The sequence below is a fragment of the Ciconia boyciana genome, chromosome 5 (genome assembly GCF_034638445.1).
Source record: "Ciconia boyciana chromosome 5, ASM3463844v1, whole genome shotgun sequence".
Lineage (NCBI taxonomy): Eukaryota > Metazoa > Chordata > Aves > Ciconiiformes > Ciconiidae > Ciconia > Ciconia boyciana.
The window spans coordinates 65,487,952-65,510,521 of record NC_132938.1 but is presented as its reverse complement, the minus strand read 5'-3'; the positions used below and the strand labels follow the sequence as shown (position 1 = coordinate 65,510,521).

The 22,570-nt window shown below is 38.6% G+C and overlaps 1 protein-coding gene across 17 annotated transcripts in view; it reads right to left on the bottom strand.

The window, feature by feature from the left end:
* The window catches only part of MAPK10 (mitogen-activated protein kinase 10), a 183,504-nt gene that overhangs the window by 71,722 nt on the left and 89,212 nt on the right, over positions 1–22,570 (bottom strand). For 15 of the 17 annotated variants that reach the window (XR_012042719.1, XR_012042720.1, XR_012042718.1 and 12 more), the window contains one exon: positions 16,436–16,605. Coding sequence is in view for 13 of the 17 variants with exons in the window: in XM_072862916.1 (XP_072719017.1) it covers positions 16,436–16,605 (170 nt within the window). In the remaining 4 variants the exon portion in view is untranslated. Of the gene's footprint in view, positions 1–607; positions 711–16,435; positions 16,606–22,570 lie in introns of those variants that run through there. The other 2 variants (XM_072862925.1, XM_072862924.1) reach the window with 2 other exon arrangements.

The following is a 22,570-nucleotide window of genomic DNA, read 5'->3' as shown; positions in this document are numbered from 1 at the left end:
TGATGTGTATTTGAAATACCCTGGTTATTTAGTGCTGAGATCTCCATCAGTGAAGAGAATTGGTAACCTTGAAAAACAAATTTAACAAGAACGCTAATGATAGCTCATCCTCAACAATCACCATGGATATATGGAGTGGAACACATTCTATATACACACACAGATACACATCTAAGTTTATATACACATATACATAAAAAGAAAAGCATAGATGGATGTCTGTCTAAATCCTTTTCACAGTAATTTCTATTACTTCAAACTCCCTGCCCTTGGTTTCAGATAACTATAACTACTGCACTTTCTGTAGAAGTAATTTTTAGGAAAGACAAGAGCCAAATCTCTTTTTCCTGTATCAAGCAAAATTTCTGTAAAAGTGGTTCATGAAACTTTACTAATAAAATATTTTAAGTGCATTTTCTTTTCTCTACTTAAGGTCCCATTTCAGGCAAGCACTCTAACAAAAAATAATGAAAAAGTTATTTTGCTTTAAGCACATTTTAAAGTGTATTCTGGTAGGGGGTTTTGTGGTTTTTGTTTGTTTGCTTTTTATGTTGACCTCACTTATCAGTCCAAATTTTAGAATGAAATTAGACCTTCGCATTCTTACCTTTTTTTTTTTCTCCTTTTGACATGTAACTTCTGAGTTTCTAAAGGCAGACATTGATACATTTCTGTTTACAAACAGTGCATATTCCTCTCTTCAATAATTACTTTTAAACAGAAAAAAAAAAATCATTATTTTTAGAGTTAAAACTTATCTCCAGAAAGTATCTTTAAAAATAGTGAATGTTTTCCATGGAAACAGTGTAAAAGAAAAGAATTCCATACATGCACCAACATACAGAAACAGTTTCCCCCAAACAGTACAAGTCAAAGGCCACTGTAATGAACAAGAGCCTTTCAATGTCCTTATTAGGTTTGGAACCAAGCCTGTGTGCTGAAAACCCAGAAAATAACCAATATGACCCCAATGAAGAGTTGCAGACCTGTTGTCAGGCATGGCTACTCTACACTCCGGATCAGGTGTATTTCTCCTCAAAATGCAGAGAAATTCAGTGGCCTCTGAGACAATATTCAGAGCTGATGCTTAAGGAGACCAATACAGTTTCATAATGGATGACTGCTGCATTTTTCCTGTTACCGTATACAGTTCCAGCTATTTGTTTTGAGTTTCCATCAGCTCACACCTTCTTGTAATCAGCTGGAAACAGCTGAATTAGGAAATACAATCAATCTGCCTCCCCAACTGCAACACAAGTCATCATTTACTTTTTTACTATCGCCATGGATGTTTCACAGAATAAATAAATCAGCCTCCAAGACCTTTTGTGAGCTACCTCATCACAGCAGAGATTACTGATTGAGCTCAAAACATTCCTTCCTGCACTGCATGGGGCAGCAAAGACTGCACGTGCTGAAGTGCAGCAGAGGAGTCAAACACAGGCATCCTGCCACAGCAAATAACCGTGGGATAATTGCTGAGGTGACTTAGAAATTAGAACTTATATTCACACTTTTAGGTAAGGCACAGTATTGAAGAAGCTCCCCAGATGGAATGTGGCTGACATGCAAGGAATCCATTCCATGGAAGTTCCCTAGGCCTGCAACCTTAGATGTTGGTAACGCCAGGGGAACTTGGTGTGCTGACTCTAAGAGGCGCTGCCCGGAGGGTGGAGCGGTGTGGAGATGCCGCGGCCAGGCTCTGCAATTATATGGGAACTTAAAGGTGTCATGGAACTGATAAGCTACATATTTACTACCCTGGGCCAACGGCCTGCCACGTTTTTGACAAAATGCCGTCCTTTTGGTGAACTTCGCTCATTATAACATCATTATAATACCAAAACACACCTCCATCCCAAAAGCTACCCGCCTCCAAGGTGTGACCACCCCTCACTGAGCTTGCGCACTGAATTTTTCTAGCTTATACCTTTAAAAGCGAAGCGAGAAAACTTTACACCAATCCTAAACAAAGGTATGTATGACTAGAGTCGCTCAAGCTCCACCTGAAAGGTGAAAAATATTATAAAATAGCTTAAGAGAGAGAGAATGTTAGGGAAGACACCATCGTGTACCACTCTGACGTTTGCGATCAGTCAACGGGCTGAGTCTCTCTTCCCCCCCATCAGGATGCCTTTGGGTAAGAGTCGAACACTTGGTTATACCAAGTGCCTCCCCGGGAAACTTAGAAATCTCTACATAGAGTCGCTTTATTATCTTTTAACATGTTTGTGTCCGGCCGTGTTACTCATACTCTTGGTATTTGCATGTGCTTTGCAGACAGTGAATTTATCACCGGTAATCCAAAGAATCTGCGTGTCTGTTGCTCTAATAAACTGCACTCTTCACTGATCTAGCCGTGGTAGTTCTCATTGAACACGACCAGACTCTTTATGTGTGGCTGTGATAGTTCATGTAACATGACTAGACTGGGGGTGTAAGTGCGTTATTAGTGAATCCGTAATCATGAAGTTCAGTACGCGCTGGACATGACCGGAATTATAACGTTGTAAATTAATGATGTTGCCTTAGCAAAAGCCCTGAGAGGGCTCTGGTTCTGATAAGTGGCTATACACACAGTCCTTAGAAAATAAACCGTTGACCAAGTCTGAGACTAAGACTGGACCTAGCCGCACCTAGACTCCTCTCTGAGAAGGAGTTTAGAAAGCAAGGGGGTCCTGTCTGAACCTCGTGACTCAACAGGAGGGTTCCCCCCCCCCCAGCCACTCCTCAGACTCCTATTTGTATGCGACAGTAACTCTTAACGCAACAATAACTCACCAGCAAGGTGCTGCAGCTGGTGCCCTTTGGAGCCCCTTCACATGCCAAGATGACATAAAACCAGCAAAGACAAAAAGAAAGGTCGAACTAAGCTGTCACCTCAGTGCATTTTAAATGGAAGCAGGTCCCCTCTTTGGGCCTTTGGGAACGTTGCAGCCAAAGCAAGGTAACTCACTGCCAAATATTCAACACATGATATTTTATCCTGTGTTGGAATGAAGTAACGTGGGAGACAACAGAAGTGCTTGAATCGTTTGGGATTATCATCCTAGTCCTTGAATGAGAGTTCAACATTGCTGTCAAGATCATAGAGTGAATTCTATAGCACTTAAACTTCAAAGATGTACCATTAAAACTGGATGATTTTAAGATAAAAGTTCAAAATGCGTGGCTCTATTTTACATTTCAGTGTTTAATCACGGAAGACAGCTTTCTTTACAAAGAAAACTCTTAGAGAATCAGGCCCACCGTTCAGTGTACACACGCTTTCACGTATTTAATAAATTTATGGCAGGCAAAATCCAGTTAAAAACAGAAAAGACGTCTTGCTCTCTGCTTGCACAATACTCTTCATCTAGTGTACTGCCCTAGAAAATGCTTGCTCTCAAACTTTGCTTGTAAGACTTGCAGTTCTGATCCTGAAATAAAGTCCTCTGACAATGAAGAAGTTTATTGTCCAATTCATATTATGGATTTTACATTTAGATATTAAATATTTTAGAACAGAAAAGAGCATACATGGCACATTTTGACTAAAAAATGTCTCCTGCATAATTTCATTATAGTGTCACTGAAATTATTACTGTAGCATTTTAATACAGGTTTCTTCACTTCACTACAACATACTTATTCTGTTTCCCACCTTGCAAAATACAGCTCTCTAAAGGCCCTGGCTAAATGGAAATATGCTTTAGTTGAGCTACATTTTTTCAGAAATCAGGCCAAAGCTCTCTGGTTACCCATACATTAAACAAGACAAGGTGATTTAAAGAGCTCTACACACATTTCTGACTGAAAATGTATGGAAATGACCGAAAAAAGAAATAAGAACTGCTCCCATGACCAGTTGTAACTGTTCTTATTGAAATGGGAGTCAGACAGACAAATCTTCGCTACAGCTAGAAGAAACTACTTCAACAGGAATCTTTCCCCAGTCAGATCCATGACAGTGTATGCCTAGATATATATGATCTTAAAGAACTTGTTCAGAGATCCCAATGCACTCATGCTTATTCTTAAAAAAGCAAACGTAAAGTCCAAGCCCAGAACTCATCCAGTCACTTTACTGTCATCCATAAAGGATTAGAATAGTAACATTTTCATATCCATGACATCTGCAGTCCAATTTTGAATATTACTCATTCTGTTTAAAGTACTACAGTCATCACCTGAAATGTCAAAGCCAAGCAGCCCTTTCCAGCAAAGATAAACTGGGAAGCACAAGGAATTTGTATTTCTAAGGGCAACTACATTTGAATACTTTGCTGTGAAATCTATTTTACAATTCAGTCATGCTGAGACAGCTCTTATCCACCAAACTTTCAGATGGGTGGTCTGAAGGAACATTGATCGAGCCATCATACATAAGACAATGTAAAAGAAGTTGCACAGAAGAAAAAAGGCTGGAACACTTATTTTTAGTAAACATATTTACAATAAAAATTCACTCAACATCTGTCACTGGTGGCTCCAAATGTGTTATATTATAATTTTGCCAATTATACTACTGGGTAAAACTGTAAAATAACAAAATAATTCACTATGTGTGGCAAAAGAAGCTACACACTTGGAAAACTGCTGGGAAAAAGAGGAATCTCAGGCTGGAATCTATTAAGGAAAAGGAGGGTCTGCAGTAAAATTTGCCCTCTGTTACTTGCTGACAGCTTCTATTACTACGTTGAACCTTCTCTGCTGATATCTTCTTTTAAAACAATTACACACATGAAAGTATCAAATTTGTTCATGTTAACCAAGTGCTCTTCCATCAAAACCTCTAGTAGTTCTTAAACCTGACTATTCTCTCCAGCTCCATCACCACCACAAACCACAAGCCTGTTTATACAGAAGCTCCACACCTTGCACAGACCAAAATCTCTTGACTGAGCTGACAATTCAGATGTGCAAGGTTATGCCCTTTTGGCTCAAGTTGTACAAAAATACCTCTGTGACTCTCTCATCCGCAGCTTGAACCTCAATTTAGTTATCTTTCTAATTACATGAGCTGGTGATGCCCTAACAAGAACCATTTTGGAATCCACTGATCAGTTCTGTGTATTGATGCAAGATAAACTCTTCTCCCACAGCCATTCTCACTCACAAAGACGGTACAGGGATATGGTAGGAAAGGCAATGTGGAAACAGCTATACTGTTCACACGTTGCCTGGCATACCTCTCATAATGGGTGCCATTTTAGTTTGCCTGGTGACTAAAATATTCATGAGGATGCTGAATATAAAGTATGTTTACATACTTCTCATCTGTATATACTCTGCTAATTCTTTATACTTGCCTCTGAAAGTGACTCGGTTGTAGAATCCTTTTCTGAACAGGACTGTAAAACCAGTACTTTCTGGTTCTGCATTTCTCTTGCCACTAATTCACTATATAGTCTGCTAGCTGACAATAACTTTTGTTAACTGCCAGCCTAGGAAATTCAACCTGATCAGTGAAAGAAGCCAAGTTGTTTTTTTTTCATTCTGCTTTAAAAGAGCTCTGGAACAAAATACTTTCCCTTACATGTGTGACATGTAAGAGATAACAATCTCGTGGTTTCCAAAGTATGCTACACTACTCATTCTTTTTATGCTCAAGGATTTACTAAAGCCAGAGCAAGGTAAAAATCTGGAAAATGGATTAGAGCTGGGACTGCCTATCAATATTCAGGGGCAGAAAATACATGGGCAAAGGAAGTTAAAGCGTGATTTGTAGTTAAACCATATTGAGTAAATGTTTGCCCAGCATTTGGAAAATGAGTATAAGACACTGAATCTGTCAAAGAGATCTCACATTCAGTGCTCTGAACTGTCAGCAGGGTATATAAACGTTGGACAGTTTTCAAGTTGTGTTAAGCAGCAAAGCAGCAAAGCTAGAAAAAGTCCAGTTTCCTCATTTAACAGCAATTTACAACACTAAGGAAATACAGACACTGAGGCAGAGTCTGTGCACCTGGCAGAAGCTGAGTACCTAGCACATTCAAACTGTCAGTCACATGATAAATCTGTTATTTTTGGATCTACAAACTGAAATAGAAAACAGCTACTATCTTCCATAGCCACCTCACAGTCATAATTTAAAAGACTTGCTGGCTTGCCTGACAGAACAAAAGCTGTCAGTCTGGAGAAAAAGAAACATTATTTCACCACCTTTCTTGCTGCACTTCTCAACTGATTAAAAATCAAAATTTAACTAAGCACTAAAAACGTATTGTCAGCAAGTCATCATCTGCAACGTGATAATCATGGAAGGAAAAAAAAGGCAATGTAAAAAGGTTAACCCTAAAAGGCTACTCAAAGTCTAGTTTCCCAAAAACTAACCCTGCAGTCTCTGCAAGGCTATTCTAAGCAGACAAAAACAGAAGATTGGAGATGCCAAAATGTCAATTGGTGCTGTTCCGGGAGGGAAGAAAGCCAATGCTGCCACATACGTCACCTTTACCTTCCCAGCCAAAGGGCTAGTCCACAGCCTGCCCCTACACTGACACTAACTCAACCCACCCAGGTTGCTCTAACTCATTCAGCATTCTCTCATCCAACTGGAGTAATTCTGTATCTACAGTCTCTCATACTGAGGGACATCTCTGACACAGGTAAGATGCTAGCAGGTAAAACTGATGGTTTGTAAGCACACAAAATGTTTTACCTGCTGGATAACAAGCCAAAGTGCATTTGTTCAACAGGAACAAAATTAAAAAATACTTAGGTTTTCAAGTTGCCCTGTTACACCAGAAATCTCAAGATGTAGATGCTTTGACACAATTTAAAACAAGATTTTTTGTTTGAATTAGAAACTCTACCCCCTTCTGTGGCTCATGGTGAATTAGCAACCCCAGAACTACAAAATTTATTTCCAGTTTGTAAATGGGCACCAACCAATTTTGGATGGAAGAGTGTAACACCACGAATCCAGAAAAGAATGAAAGAAAAAAAAATTTAAAAAAATTTTGGTGAAAAAATATTCACCTAGGCTTCATACACAATCTCTTGTTTCATATTGTCTTTGTATTTTGCACAACTTCTGTTATATTCCAATTTTTTTGGCTGTCATCGTTTTCTGTGATTGTCTAGGGAAGTCTTGGGACAAAAGACAGTTTTTTGCTTTCTGTAAAGCACTGTGAAAATTTGTAGACCACATTAATATCAGAGAATAAATATCAACAATACATGCTGACAAAGAAAATTGAATAATCTCAGCTGCATTTCCTTCCAGACTGGCTCTAGTTTTTCTATTTCTGGTTCCATTGCTTCTTTGTTTTGATACCTGCCCTTTTATTTGGATGCTCTGTTCTATAGCCCTACCTCTCTGATTCTGTATGGCCACAGCTATTCTCCTATCATAGGAGAAACCCCTTGTCCCTAAGAGGGAACAGCAGTGTTTAGTGCAATTGCTCTCATGTTAAACACATGGTAATCAGTGATGACAATGCAACAGTCTTCATTTCAGTGGTGTCAGGATTTCAAGTGAATAAAATAAAAGGATAAATCTGAACTCAGTTAAGGAATGGCTGCAATGCACTGACAGTAGTTAATTCCAACCCTGATTTCCTCCTTGAACTGAAATTTGTCTGCGACTGAATGCCAGGTAGACAACCTGACACAACAGGAGAAGCAAGGAGTCTTGAAAAAAATCTGTCTGATATGTCGCAGTGTAGGAGTGAGACAGAACAAATGTGAGAAAAGGGAGATCTGGCAGTGAACAAAAGGAAGCTTTTGATGGGGCAGGAGCAGATAGGTACCTGACATCTGTAAAGAGAGTTATAAAATGTTACTGCCTGATAGTGAAAAAATGTACATTAAATTGAGTTTTTAATCAGTCAACACAGAAAAAGCTTAAGTTACACAAACATCAGTTACTTCTCTGCAGCCACAGAATTTACAAACAGCTGATAAATTTTTTAATGGCTCTGACAGGATCATAGATGCTTATCCAGTCATGGCTATGAAAAAACCTGCTCTATACCTAAAGAGTTATACTGATCCAACTGAAAATGCTGGGTGTCAACACTCTCAAATGAGCCTGACAGTGCCTTTACAGTACTGTAGTTTATGACCAAGTAAAGCAAGTATTGATGTCAGGATTCACAAAAACAGGTTGCGCAGAGATAGTTTCTACATCAACTTATTTACATTTTTTTTTTCATGAACTTGCAGAAAGAAAATTTGGAATAGATTTTGCCCGCTTAGCTATTGTAGTCATGGAAACTATACAGGTTCTTTAAGGAGAAAAGAATTAAAAAGGACAGAGTCAGAAATATAGGCAGTCTGAGTATTTGAGAGACAGGGACCCTGATCTCTCTGCTAGGAGAGCATACTGTGGCATGTTTTATTACAAATCGTTTGTGATTACCAGAACCTAAATTACATTTTAGATTTCTGTGTACTAGCAAAGGGAAATGAAACATGAGAAGACAACCATAAAATATGTGGTGACTTCCTGCCTACCAGGAATCTCTGCAGTTAGGTAGAAAAAGAACATTACAAAAAAAATTTGAGAAATATTTTTTGTAAAGTAATTACATGTCAAACCTTTAAAAAAAAAAAAAGATACAACAATAATTCTTACTCAAACATTATATCTCAGATACCCCTGCCATATAAAAATGGGTCTTCATCCTGCCTCAGGTGCCTTCATGCACTGCTAGTGGATACATACCTCTTTTTGCTTCTTTCGCACTTACATTAAAGATATTAGTAGCAGTTAGAAGTTGTAAGAATCAAAGCAAACATGGAATAGAAGCTGTTTATTCTTAAAGTTAATTAACTTATCTCATTTTTCAGACATGTTATGTGTAGTATGACAAATGGTAGCTGTTATCTATGATCCTAACAGCAGTTTCCTCCACATCCAAGCTAAGTTCTTTGTTGAGTCATTAGCAAGAGCACTGCAAGACATTGCCTCCTCCTCTCACCCCATATCCAAGCAAACTGTCTCTGAATATGTGTTACTATATAAATTCTAATAACATCACCTTAAGAAACACAAATCTGACCAACTTAGGTAAGCACCTTCACTCAACATTCTGGAGCTCAAATCCACAGAGATACTCAATCTTTGCTGTTCCCATTGGGAGTCTCTCAGCACCTTAAAATTCATGTGCTGGTGATCCAGATTCCAAATACAATTGGGAAATGTGCTGTCTTTCTGAAGAATCAAGGCATAGATATATCAGAACAACAAACCAGAATGTGCTGTTCCAGATGTACATCAGATGGTGATCAATGGCTAACTGAATACATGCAATTAAATTTTTGGCATTTCAGAGCAACAACACACTAGAAAATCCAAAGAATACTACAATGTGAATGCAAATTGCTATTTGGAGAAAAAAATCCTCTAATGTACAAATCAATGAGCGAGGCTTGAAGCTTGCTGTGAGTTTACTTACGGTATTTCAACATCTAAGAACTTCCCAAAGTGAAAAAAAAATCTGGCGATAATTTAAACCACTTGTTCTCAGGAGGAAAAAAAAAAAATAATCTCATAAGGTGTTGCCACTGTATGAGATGATATTAGCACTGGGAAACATCAGAGAATTTGTTTAAATTGACATCCTTATTTCACTAACAGTACAGTAATAGTTCACAGCTATTTTCTACATTACTCTCACACAAAACACTTGTAAAACTCTCTAAAGGTTGTCTTCAAAAACCTCCTCAGGAGCAGAGTGTCAAAGCACATCAGCAAAGCACACAACAGCATGAGAAACAGAACACAAGCTGAACTAATGGATACAATTTGGAGAATCTTTAACAGAACAGGATAAATCTGCAGTGCCAGCCGACAGAACATTAAGCACAAAAAGTCTGCAAGATGCAACTGTGTAACTGAAGTGAAGTAACTGAACTCAGGACATACGCCCAGTACTGATTCACAGGAGAGACTGACAAAATCAACACTGCCACTCCTCTCAGGGCCACTGAAATTCTAGGCATATCTGGGTACATGGTTCACTTCATTTTTCCTCTGAATGACAGGTATTCTTTATCCTCCTCTTCTGAGGAAAATTAGTGATCTATCCTGCGGTGAGAACACTTCTGAACTTCAATGGAACTATGCCAGTTTATACAAGTGGAAATGTTGACCTCTGTCAAGGAATACAGTATTTCAATTCAGTGGCACAAATATACCAAACCAGTATTACTGGGATAGCAGGGTCACGATGGAGAAATATACTGATCTCTCAAGAACTTTAATACACCACTGTCCAGCTAAACAATACAAATAAGGTTGTGCATTAACTGCAAGATACTGAGATGTCCACTATTCTCTGTCTCTTTTCCACTGCACCATAGCAAAAGCATAGACTATTCTTCTTTGATCAGTGTGGGTTCAGAATTGCTTATGCTCAGAAGTGTCAGCTCCTCTTTTCTATGGCTTTTACCATTATTCCAACTGCAATACTGCTTTAGAACCTTATACTCAGACCATAAGTAGACCAATTGTGCTACACAAAACCAGAACTGAAGGATAACCATCATACAAAAGAGCTCAAGTGTTTTTGGAAACTCAAAGATCTGATCCTTTTCATCATTTACAGGCACATTCCACACAGGAGGTAGTCATATTAAATTAAAATATATTTTTAAGTGTTTCTATTGATTGACTATGTTCATATCTTCACAGACCTCCACCAGAGATCTACGGGATGGAAGAGCTTTCCCTGTAATAATTGTCTTAGTATACATAATGCATGGAAATACGGAGAACTAGAGGAAGTTTTAGCCAACTCTGTCTTAACAAATGTTCTATTACCAGTAGCATGATACAACAGGACACTTCCCTGTGATAGTTCCAAGGAGAACAGCAACAAAAAACCCTTCATATTGGACATCTTGTAGCGGACAATATCTGTCACATTCCTCCAGCCTTTGAACACTATGGGAAGCGGTTGAGTCACCACCCCTGGAGGTATTTAAAAGACATGTAGACGTGGCACTTAGGGACGTGCTTTAGTGGTGGACTTGGCAGTGTTAGGTTAACGGTTGGACTCAATGATCTTAAGGGTCTTTTCCAACCTAAATTATTCTATAGTTCTGTGATTACTTTAAGGAAAGAATCAGCAGTTATATAAGCCACAACGAGCACCACCATCACAACATGCTGATTTGAAAGAACTCTGCACTCGTTAAGATTCAACCACCAAATTACAATTAAATCAGCAAAGGAGAACCTACAGCAACCTTAGGCAACATAGCAAGCTATCAGTTGACTTGCTGACTCCACCTGTTACAGGGAACACAAAAAGACTGCAATCTCCTTCATATTCAGGCTCAAAGGTATCATCAAATCACGAATTTCAAGAAAAAAAACACAACAAATTGCCCAATTTACTACTTCAATAACATATTTATAGTCTCCTCTATATCTGCAGATGAGATATCTTTCTAAGTTTATAATGCATTCACTGAAAAGCTACCAGGACTCTTCAAAACTATCCTCAAACCATCATTCCTGCTCCCATACTCCCCCCACCCCAACATTACTCCAAGATACAGAAACTTCATGCATAAACTAGATAGCATAAAGCACTTCTCAGCTAACACTCCCTTGGTCCAGCTGACACATAATTAGACCACACACATCCCACATCATACAGCATGAAAGCCTGTCTTCACTCTTTAGAAAAGAGCAAGATAAACATTCAGGATTTCAGCTTGTCCTTGTTTTGGCTGGGATAGAGTTAATTTTCTTCCTAGTAGCTGGTATAGTGCTGTGTTTTGGATTTAGTATGAGAATAATGTTGGTAACACACTGATGTTTTAGCTGTTGCTAAGCAGTGCTTACACTGGTCAAGGACTTTTCAGCTTCCCCTGCTCTGCCAGGTGCACAAGAAGCTGGGAGGGGGCACAGCCAGGACAGCTGACCCAAACTAGCCAAAGGGCTATTCCATGCCATATGATGTCATGCTCAGTATATAAACTGGGGGGAGTTGACTGGGGAGCAGCGAACGCTGCTCGGGGACTGGCTGGGCACCCGTTAGCGGGTGGTGAGTGGTTGCATCACTTATTCCCCACCCCCCCCCCCCCCGGGTTTTCTTCCTCTCTCTCTCTCTCTGTTTTCCTTTTAATTACAATTTATTATTGTTGTTGTTGTTGTTATCATTATTATTTTTTTTCCTTTTTCCCAATTATCAAACTGTTCTTATCTCAACCCACGAGTTTTCTTACTTTTGCTCTTCTGATTCTCTTCCCCCATCCCACCGGGGGGGGGGAGGGTGAGTGAGCAGCTGTGTGGTACTTAGTTGCCAACTGAAGCTAAACCACGACACAGCTGAAAGACATCATCAGACACATCTATTTGATACTCACCCAGACAATTTTGTCTTCAAAGCTAACACTTTCTCCTCATAATGCACACAGGTATAGGCACCAATGTGGTCATAAACCAGGCCAAATGTCTTCATAAGCTGCTTCTAAGATTTTAATTATCTGTTTCCTCAAGCCTGTAAGTGATGTCTTCACTATCTGCCATGGCAAACTGGACTTCACCCTTGCTTCCATCATAAATTCAAAAACTATCACAGCCACTTCAAATTGCTTTTGAAATATTCCTATACAACATCATTTTTCTAGACATCACAGGTAGTATCAAAAATATCATGAGCAATATAAAAAATGATAGCTTGTAAACCACAGCAGATAGCTCGCAAACCACAGCAGAAAACCTACAGATCAATTGCCTTGCTTCCAGGCAAAAAGCATTCGTTTAAAACACAAAGAAACATCCACTCCAACCATCATCACTTCTGGTGATTTTATGGAACGTGAGAATTCCTCTCCCTCCACCCTCATCTAAACCATCTATACCTACAGGCTGAAAGTGACGTCTCTCTCTCTCTCCCCCTTGTAAAATAAGGTAGTTGTCAGCTCCCTTCTAACATTGCAGAGGGGTATCAACTACCTCTTCTCTCAGTGGTTTAAGTGGCACGTATCTAATTAAACTCAGAAAACTGTTCTCAACTCATTTTACCTTTGATGTTTTCTGTTTCTATCACAGACTTGAAGATGAACTCGTGGTTAAAAGCCTGCGTAGTTTTTACAACTACAGCTTGGTCTAATAAACTACAAGCTCTGTTTCAGCTATGTCCCATTGTCATCATGCCTGTAACAACGTGATAATTTTATGCAAACACACCCTATATAGTCTTTCTCACAGATGTCAGTGTGATGTACAGTGAGCAAACAGCCTACACTTGCATTAAGAGTAGTTTTTGCAGAGAAGAGGAACTTCCCTGCTCAAGAGATTCCAAGAAGCTTTTTCTTTCTTCCTGCTGGCAAAAATAATTTTGTGAACATAGTTAACACAAATCCTGTTGAAAGCTCCCACAGTTAATTCCTGAAGATACTGAATGTACTATGTCTACAGCCAATACCACTTTCTCACTGAGTTTATAATTATTTCACATGGGCACAATGACAATTATAACTAATACTCAGACCATATGGCTTTCTCTTTTTCACATATTTTAATAAATTATCATCCCCTGAAGACCTTAATATCTTTACTTTAATGCTTCCATATCAAGAAAATGATTTTGTCTTTGATGTGATTTTCAGAATAATCAAGTGAAATCAAGTCCCAGCTTCTTTCATAACCACATTCCCTGCTTCTGTTCCACGACATGAATTATTTTCCACTGAAATTCTCCTGCTTATATTGACATCTATTTATAGAATTGTATGAGAAAGATTTCAGTACTCTGTGGTTTTGCCTAGGAACCCTGCAACACCAGCTTCCAGAGCAGCCCAGAAAACACCATGTCTCTCCTCTGTCTCCCTCTGCCTCTACAATTACCTCTTGGGCTGCAGACAGTTTGCTTGTCCAAGTATATCTGTCAAGGCGCTAAGGCAGCCAGCATGCCGGGCACGTGGGCTCCCACACCCAAGTTAAGAGGGAAGCTGTTACTAGCAAGTGGAGTTTGGTCTCAAAGTTAGTGCTGAGGCAGTCCTTGGCATGGAATATCTTGTACCTGATCAGTACTGAGAGATTTTATGTCGAATCATTGGAAAAACTATTACTAAATAGGCCCTTTTTTCTCAAGATGTGGGAATTACAGTTGTGTGACCAAGTACTAGGGCAAAGCAGAAAAGTCATCAGCAGCTCAGCTCTTCCAGCGTAGGAAAGACAGCATGGACTTCACTTGCCAAGCTGCAAAAATTTAGACCTGTCAAGAAGCAGGCCACTGGCTGCAACTGCTGGCAGCAGCTGAGCCCTGAAACTGTAGTTAGCATTACGGACTAAAGCTGTCTCCAGTAGCTGGGTAGCCTGTCACTCCAGCCAGACAACAGGTAGTGTCCTTTTACCTACAATTATCCAGAAGGAAAATCCAGAAATAGTGCATGCTATGAGAAGTCTGAGCCTAAACCCCTCTGAGCTATCCTACCTGTGCCTGCCCTTGGTAGAGGGAACAATCAGAAATCATGCATTCAGCTCCTACAGTTCTGCTAATTCTGGCACTAAGAGACAGAATTGCATACCAGACCTGTTACACTTCTCTAACAGCAAGTCATTAAGTATAAACAGAGCCACTGGATCTAAAAGAAACTGACACCTAGGTTTTTCCCACTATTTTCATATTTCATATTTTCACTCCTCATGGCTGTTCTTTGCAAAAGAACAAGATGAGCAGGGCAAAATAACTCCCCCACCAGAGCCAGCAGCACTCCACAAATAGGCAGTTTTTCAGTATATTTTTTCCCTTGAATTAATCTGCTTTTTCTAGATGTAACCCTATATCCATCAAAATACCTATCGTTTCTAAATAGTGTAAGTTTCTACAGTAGAAATGTAAGCTATTTAACTTTACTATGTAAACTCATTATTATTACTATATAATTATTATTATTACACAAGTAGAAACTCACATAACTGAAGATTTTTTTTATCATGTATTGTCTTCCCTTAGCTAAACTACACATATTTATCTCACAATTTTTTTCATTAATTTATCCATTCACCATTGATTCTTCATGCTTTCCTCATAGTTTGTTAATGTACTTCTGGTAAATTATGCCTCATGACAGATAGATTACAATGTAACACATACTAAGCAAAAATGCTCATTATCTTCCCCATCTATCATGTAATACTTCCACATCTGTATCATCAAACTGTAAAAAGTCTGTTATAGCCTTTCCATGCTGCTCAGCCATTTCAGGGGATTTGTGTTAACTTTCATTTGAACTTACTTGTCTTCTGATTTGATTTTCTTTCCTAAGGCATTCTTAATTTTTGCCTGTCAACTCTTAGTATGAAAGACAAATTCACAGAATGTTATTGATTTTATTTAGCTTAACTTCTATGGTTTTTTCCTGTTCATAATTGATCATTACAGCAATTCAGTTGCAGAGAGGTTCAACAAAATCTGATATTCCTCTAAAACGAATAGAGGATAGTAAGTAGGAAGAAAAAACATCTGTTGCTATATATGGAAGTGGACAAATAGTGCAAAATGAACATTAATAGTACTCAAGACAAAGTATGTTTCTTTCCTAAAGCTGATTTTAAACTAACCTTTAGCCCTTTTGTGTTTAAGATATGAAATAAAGTACTTGATCATTTAGAGCAATCTTTGGACTTGTGTGGTCTCAAAGTATACTAAGCACTGGAAGTGACAGACTAAGACCTAAGGATGTGTTGCTAATTGTTGTTACACTGTCAATTATAGTGCCAATGCCAATGATCCGTGGAAGCCCACTTGCCCCTAGGTTAAAGGAACCTGTTGGTTTACCACTGCCTCCAACTGTAAGGTAACACACACTACATCAAAGTCAGAAAAGAGCACTGATAAAGATGACAGATAGAATTAGACTTCATCTCTGATCAAGTTATAGATAAAAGATTGTGTTAGTTATCCCAATACCTCATAATTAAACAGATAACAAATTCCTGCATAGAGACATTTAAATACAAGCCACTGAAATTTAAGAGCCATCTCTAAAAATGCAGAGGCAAAAGCCAACCAGGATATCACAACTCTTGAACATAATAATTTTGAATTCCATAAGCCTTTTGTATTATTTAGGAGAGCTACTGTATTTGTGTCTTTTGTCCACATTATTCACATCACTGCAACGTCTCTTTTAAGAAATAAAGGAAACATTAGCAGTTACCTCAATTTGAAAGGCTTCCATTCTGAATACTTGAGAATGCTATGGGATTGCACTGTTTCTGGAAATAGTGCCACAGTTGTCAATTATGATAAGATAATTGCTTTCTTGCTAGTTACATTTTGCTATGTGGAGAAACAAACCTAGTGCTATCATTCTCACCAGCAGGAGAATTTATTAGCAAACGACTAGGCTCCTTCTGCCTCCGGATGTCTGTTGCCTGACTGTTATTTTTGCAATTTTAGACAATGTCTGTGGCTAGCAAACTATGAAGAAATACAAAAGGCAAATCCTATTTAAAAGCATAAGAGAAACTGCTGATACTTACCAAACTATTCCCTGAGCCCCAGAGCCAATAGGTTTTAAGTTCTGGTAGCGTTTGAGAACTGTGAAGGTTGAGTCACCTACTTCCACGCTGTAGAACTGGTTGTCAACTTTGCTTTTGCTCATGTTGTAATGTTTGGCAATATATGACACATCCACTTGTTTCCCAAATCCCTGTTGTACAGAAGAAGGGAAGGGGGGAGGGAGCGGAAAAAAACACAGAAACCAAGGCTGGTAAAACATCAGAATACGGATAAAAGACAGTCAGCCTAATTTTCCAGTATAAATTCCTGTCATTTTAGGCTCATAGTCAAAGATCTACATGAATCCTCAAATGCTCTCAAAGACTGTATCATGCCCTCTTTCACCCAGGAAGTAACCATAAAAAGCCACTGATTAAAGAAAGCTAGTGAATTCTCCAGCTGATGTTTGTGACACAGTTACTCTCGACTACTGGTCTCTGCTTGCCATTACTGCTGCTTTATGACTACTGGCTTATGCATTAATGTTCATTCTGCCCTCGTTTGTATTGCAATAAATAACTTCAAAATGAGAAGACTTACATCAGTGTAGAAGTGGGACAAGAGACATATGAATTAGACTCTTCATCATTGGTCAGATAGAGCAAGTAAGTCTCTTCACATGAGCGCTAAAACTTTCCCTGAGCATATGATAAAGGCCTTGAGAACCTTTCAACAGGAGTTGTAAAAGAAACAGAGCAGTTTATGGGACAAACTGTGACCTGACATGGCTCAGTATCATGGAGAGTATTCAGTAGCTCAAAAGAGCTTCCCAAGTTCTAGGTTCCTATGGATAGAAAAGTTGCTCTTGTGACCTGACAAATGCATTAGTCCTAAGCAAAGGCTAATTTTCATGACACAAAGACAAGTTACTGTAAACTTCTTATGCTTGCACTGAAGCTAGCACTACAGAGCTGTAACATCACCCAAATTCGTAGAATTACTGTGCAGAAACTTACATTATAACCATTTTATGACTACTAGTGAGCTCAGTTCCCTGAAGACTATGGCGCAAAGTATATAGTAATTTGAGATAAAAACCAGAATTTAGTGTTTGTAATTTAGGATTCTATACTACATGATGCTCAGCACAGGATACAAAAGTTCAACATATTACAACAGATCTGTCCTCAAGTAGTTGACAATTCACTTATAGAAGTCAAGACTTTTCCAAATGCTTTCTATAAAGAGAAGCAAAAACCAACGTACCTCTCTCTGCCTGTGCATTTATTTTCAGTGCTCACAAATGCAGCTTCTAAATTTTCTTATTTGCTCTGTTATAAATTGCGTCCCCCAAAGAATCTGAATAATCAACCGTGTTATGTGACTATGGACTGCTAAGTTGAATTTGGATGGAGCAGGGAAAAATGCAAAGTTGATTTGGAGAATATTATTTTTTCAGTTTAAAAGGACATCACTTCAGTGTTCCACAAAGCTGGTCATTAAAAACAGATAACTGACCTTGCTGAGAACTTGGATTCTCAGATTTGCGTTAGGTTGATTAATATTATTTTTCTGTCCATTATCTCGCTGGAAGGCCCATTGTCACTGGACAGTATTGGTTAATCCTAATCACCTCATTTAGAGACTTTGAAGCATTTTAATAAACGTAGCTGATCATTCAAACAGAAAATCTCATTTCAGAGGAGCAATTAGAAACATTACATTTACTCGTTAATCAGACACAGGGCAAGGCTTTTTTTCCTTCCCCTTAATGCAGAAAGTGAGAGATTTATGGACACTGGCACAGTGCTAAATTCAAGCTTACGGAGAGTGAAAATTACTCCAAAAGAGTTTGAATTTTTCTCATCTGAAGAAAGACAGACTGCATCTGATTCACACTGTGTAGCCTTAGTCTTAAAACTCCTTCCATTATGTGAAGAGAGATGCATAAATTTGGCTAGCTCAGCTATTCACACCAGACCTGGAATTGAGAGGCTTTATTTTAATAATATGCTCCTGATAGACAGGAAATAATCACAGCTCCCTCTGGCTAGACAAACACATTTGCAGTGTGTTTTTTTCTGATGTCATTATCAGAACAATGCAGACGATATTCAGCATTAACACCCGTTACTCTGAAACCAATGTTATATAAAGTGTCAGCATAAAAATTGCATTCCTTAGTGAGCCAGACTCGTAGCCAGCTCCTCTGGAAGTACAGATACAGCAACTTTTTTAAACAAGCCAGATGACTGTGTCAAGGCTTGTGTGAGCCAGGCCTGCCATAACTTGTTTGCATCCTCACTCCCGAGCTACCCAACAGTTCATCATGTGGTATGGAGCTACACAGGTAAAGATACTTTGTCATTCTACATTTAGAATCCTGTGCACTTCAAAATTACTTGCTTTTAGGTTAGACTGACCCTGTGAACTGCTAGCCTCAGGAATCCAGTGCTGCCTACAGTGGGATTTCTGAACTACTGCGGTTCCAGCAGGCGGTTATTTTAAATCCAAGAATGTCTTAGAAATCAATTAGAACAGCTCAGAAGCAGCACTCTGTAGTACCTCAGTTATATGGATAATTAATGCATGCAATCGCTTCAGCCATTTCAAGAGCAATTAAAGTGATGTTGATCAACGAGATGCAGAAGACCACAACTAGTAAGAGCCGGTCAGAACACAAAAGTGTCCTGATGAGCAGCTCTCCTCTGCATAACGCAGACCATTCCTATGACAATCTGCTCCTAATTCTGTATGAGTAGGAAAGGTAAAGACTGAAAACAGTCTCATGGAATTTTTTTTCTTTTTATATTAATATTTTTCTCAAAGTCTGTCTACTTAAAAGACTGTGAGCCATTAGGAGCTTTGATAGAAAACATTAACACAAAGAATTACTTATAAAATTCCAGAGAGCCTGATTTAGTTTGAAGCTCACTCCAAGCAGAATGCGTCCTCTGAGTGACAAACACTTCAGCTTTGTGGACAGGCCAAACAGTCTCCAGGTCATCTACCAATTTGCCTCCTCCCTTTAAACCCACACTGTTAAAAAAATTTTTAAAAACACCCTACTCTCTATATTTTGCTGATTTTTACTAAAGCCTAAATAAGCAAAATTAAAACACAGTAAGCCTACTGCTTAAGCCCAGAGTACTGCTTACTTTTATAAGAACCAGGAGATGAATAACTATCCTTGTCACAATTGTAATTTAAATCAAATCCCTAAATCAATGAATTAACAGCCTTATTGGATTAATCACATTTTATCAGATCCCCAAACCAAGATGACACGTAATAAAATCATGAACCATGTTCAAGTTGATACAACAGCCAATTCCTAAATGAGTACAAGGAAACGGCAGTTTTGTTTCACTCTAAAATTAAGCTAAAAAAGCTTTTCCCATTACCAAGGATATTCATATTCTTAATAGAGTACATCAATATTAGTTTTAGTTTCAAACCCTGATTAAAAGGTTCTTCTCAAAGTCTTCACATTGCTGATCTTAAAGAAACCTACACACCACATTTTGGTCTCGTTCTGTTCTCAGTGCTCACTCAAACCCCTTCCAGAAGCCTTGGTGTTGGTACAGCAGTTACTAACCCCTTTCCCCATCCCCCATCTACTCCATGTAAGCTATTTCAGATTCAGGTTTTACTGCATAATGTGTACAAGTTCTGACTGGCAGCTTAAGTTAAACCTTTGATTATCTGACAGCAGAAAGGAACACAGGGCTAGGAATTTCCAGTATACACCCTTTTGTATACATACCTAAACCAAAAACTTATTTCAAATGTGATTGATACTGACATCTTAAGAAACTAGGAATTAGCACTTCATTAAGAATTAACTGGGGAAAGGTAGGGTATACATACACATGGTGATCACGTTTACTTCTTAGGATATCATAGTAAAGATGCACAGGTCTTGTGTAGAAAAGTGAATTTCACTGAGTTAATAAATGTTCAGGTGAACTTCAAGTGAACTTGGGCAAGCTACAATACTAGGGCCCCAAAGTAATAGTAAACATTGCAGGTGTGAAACAAAAGCAAATTTCTCCATCCTTTTCACTTTGAACAAAACACATTAGTTTCTCAGACCTCTGTGTAACATGAAAGATTATTCCTCAGAGACAAAGTATGCATTGGAGTGCCACTTGTTCTTGGTTTCCACAAATATTTGGACAGTGGAATTACATTGCTTCAACACTGACCGGAACTTAACTTTCATTTCACATGTACAAGAATGCACGCACCATTATTTTCTCTTTCTGGTATCTAATTGAAAACTTCTAAAACACACCTAATGCCATTCTCTTTCCTCCATACTGAGAAATTTACGAGAAGTAAAAGTTTTTCAGACCTGAAAACATAGCTATCCTTGTTGGGTCACCTAAATGCATAGCCATGTCTGCAATGATGTTTGTTTTGTTTAATATCCCAACAACTGGGGAGGAGGAAAGAAAATGAACTGTCAAGACTCAAGCATTTGAGATGAAGGAAAAAGATACTCTCACCATTACTAGATGCTTAGAGAAGATATATTTTGCTTTCAAAAAACAATTATTTAAAAATTCGGTGAAACTCGAATAACTTACTGCCTCACACACAGCTACAAGTTGTATTCTTTTCCTTTTTTTTTGTTTCACAGCATAGAGAACAAAAGAGAGGGTTAAAAAGCACAACAGAAACAAAATTATGTTATTTTCAGTATTATGAGGTGAATTGTTTCCTGATATCCCATTTTATTTGTCCATTTCTACCCCGTAAAAGAACTCTATTTATTATATTTCACTGACAGACCTTTATTTCTGAACACCATTCCTCCTATTATTCATGAGCCTAAAATATCACAATTTCTTACAGCTCAGTATTGCATACATCTTAGCTTTTATAAATACAAACCATGCTAATGGCAGTTTACGTTAAATTGCTCTCCTTTGCATTTCCAAGACAATGAGTGCTGTCACAGAGTCTGTTAGCAGGCATCAGCTGAGGGGAAACTTTACCTCAGTATTAGTATCCTTCCCTGTCTGCACACAGAAATACCTACAGGAACACATCAACTTTTAAGGGTGCTACGATTCAAGGCTACTAAAAATAACTAAATGACTCCACACATGTGAATGCAGGTGAAGAAAAGAATCAGATGGAGACTGAAAGGCTGACTCCTAATTTGCAGTTGGCACAGTGCCCAAAGATGAGCAGGATGCAAAAGAGAGGATGTTCTGAGCTAGCAATCACAATAGCTCCCCAGGGGCCCCCACGTCTCCACCCCATCTCATACAAAGAGACTGGTATAGAGGACAGAAGTTTCAGACGCGGATGCCTTCGATTCCCTCAGGATCCAAAAGGATATCTTAAAGCTACAACTTGACCTTAAAAGTCAGATGCTGAGATTATATAAATTGAAATTCTGAAGCATGGTAAAATCCTCAGAGTCTTCTTGCCAGCTCTGAAAATGTACAAACAGGTAAGCCCTGCTTACCTGTGTGCATCTGCTAAGTCAACAACGCTATTAATTAAATGGCTATCCTCCCACTTGTACAGCTGTAATTTTCTCAGAAGATTCAAGTGCCAGAATTCTGGGATGAACAGACATTTACTGAACCTTTGGCTTTGGATTTAATAGTCACAGGTTTTGCTGTGTAAATTTGGACGGCCATAGAAGCCGCCACTTGAGAAATACAAAGTATCTTTGCACAGGTAGGCCTACTAAATTATTTTTCATTGTGTATTCTGTATATGCCACATTTATGGCAGAAATATTATCTATTTTTCTCACCATAAAGCCAGACTTCTCACTTATTCTGTCTCTTCCTGAACTCAAAAGTCCATAGATGGTGATCAAATCTCCTACAAAAAATACGTTTTTTATCTTGTGTGTGTTTGGGTGTAGTATTTTTATCTTATCAGCGACATCACACCATGCCACAGTTCCCCATTCTTCCATCTCATTCCCATCCTGTAAGGATTGTATTACTCACCCAGTCTTCCTGATTTTAGTGTGTTTTGAGTGGGATTTTTAACAGGTTAATTCTCTGCCTTCTTTTAATCTGTCTCCAGCAGTCTTGTCCTAGCCCCTAATCTACCCCCCTCCTTTATGAAGTCAGCCTTTCAAGCAGCCAACTGACCCTTTGCAAACAACTCAACCTTGATTGATTAATCATTGACCTTTTTAC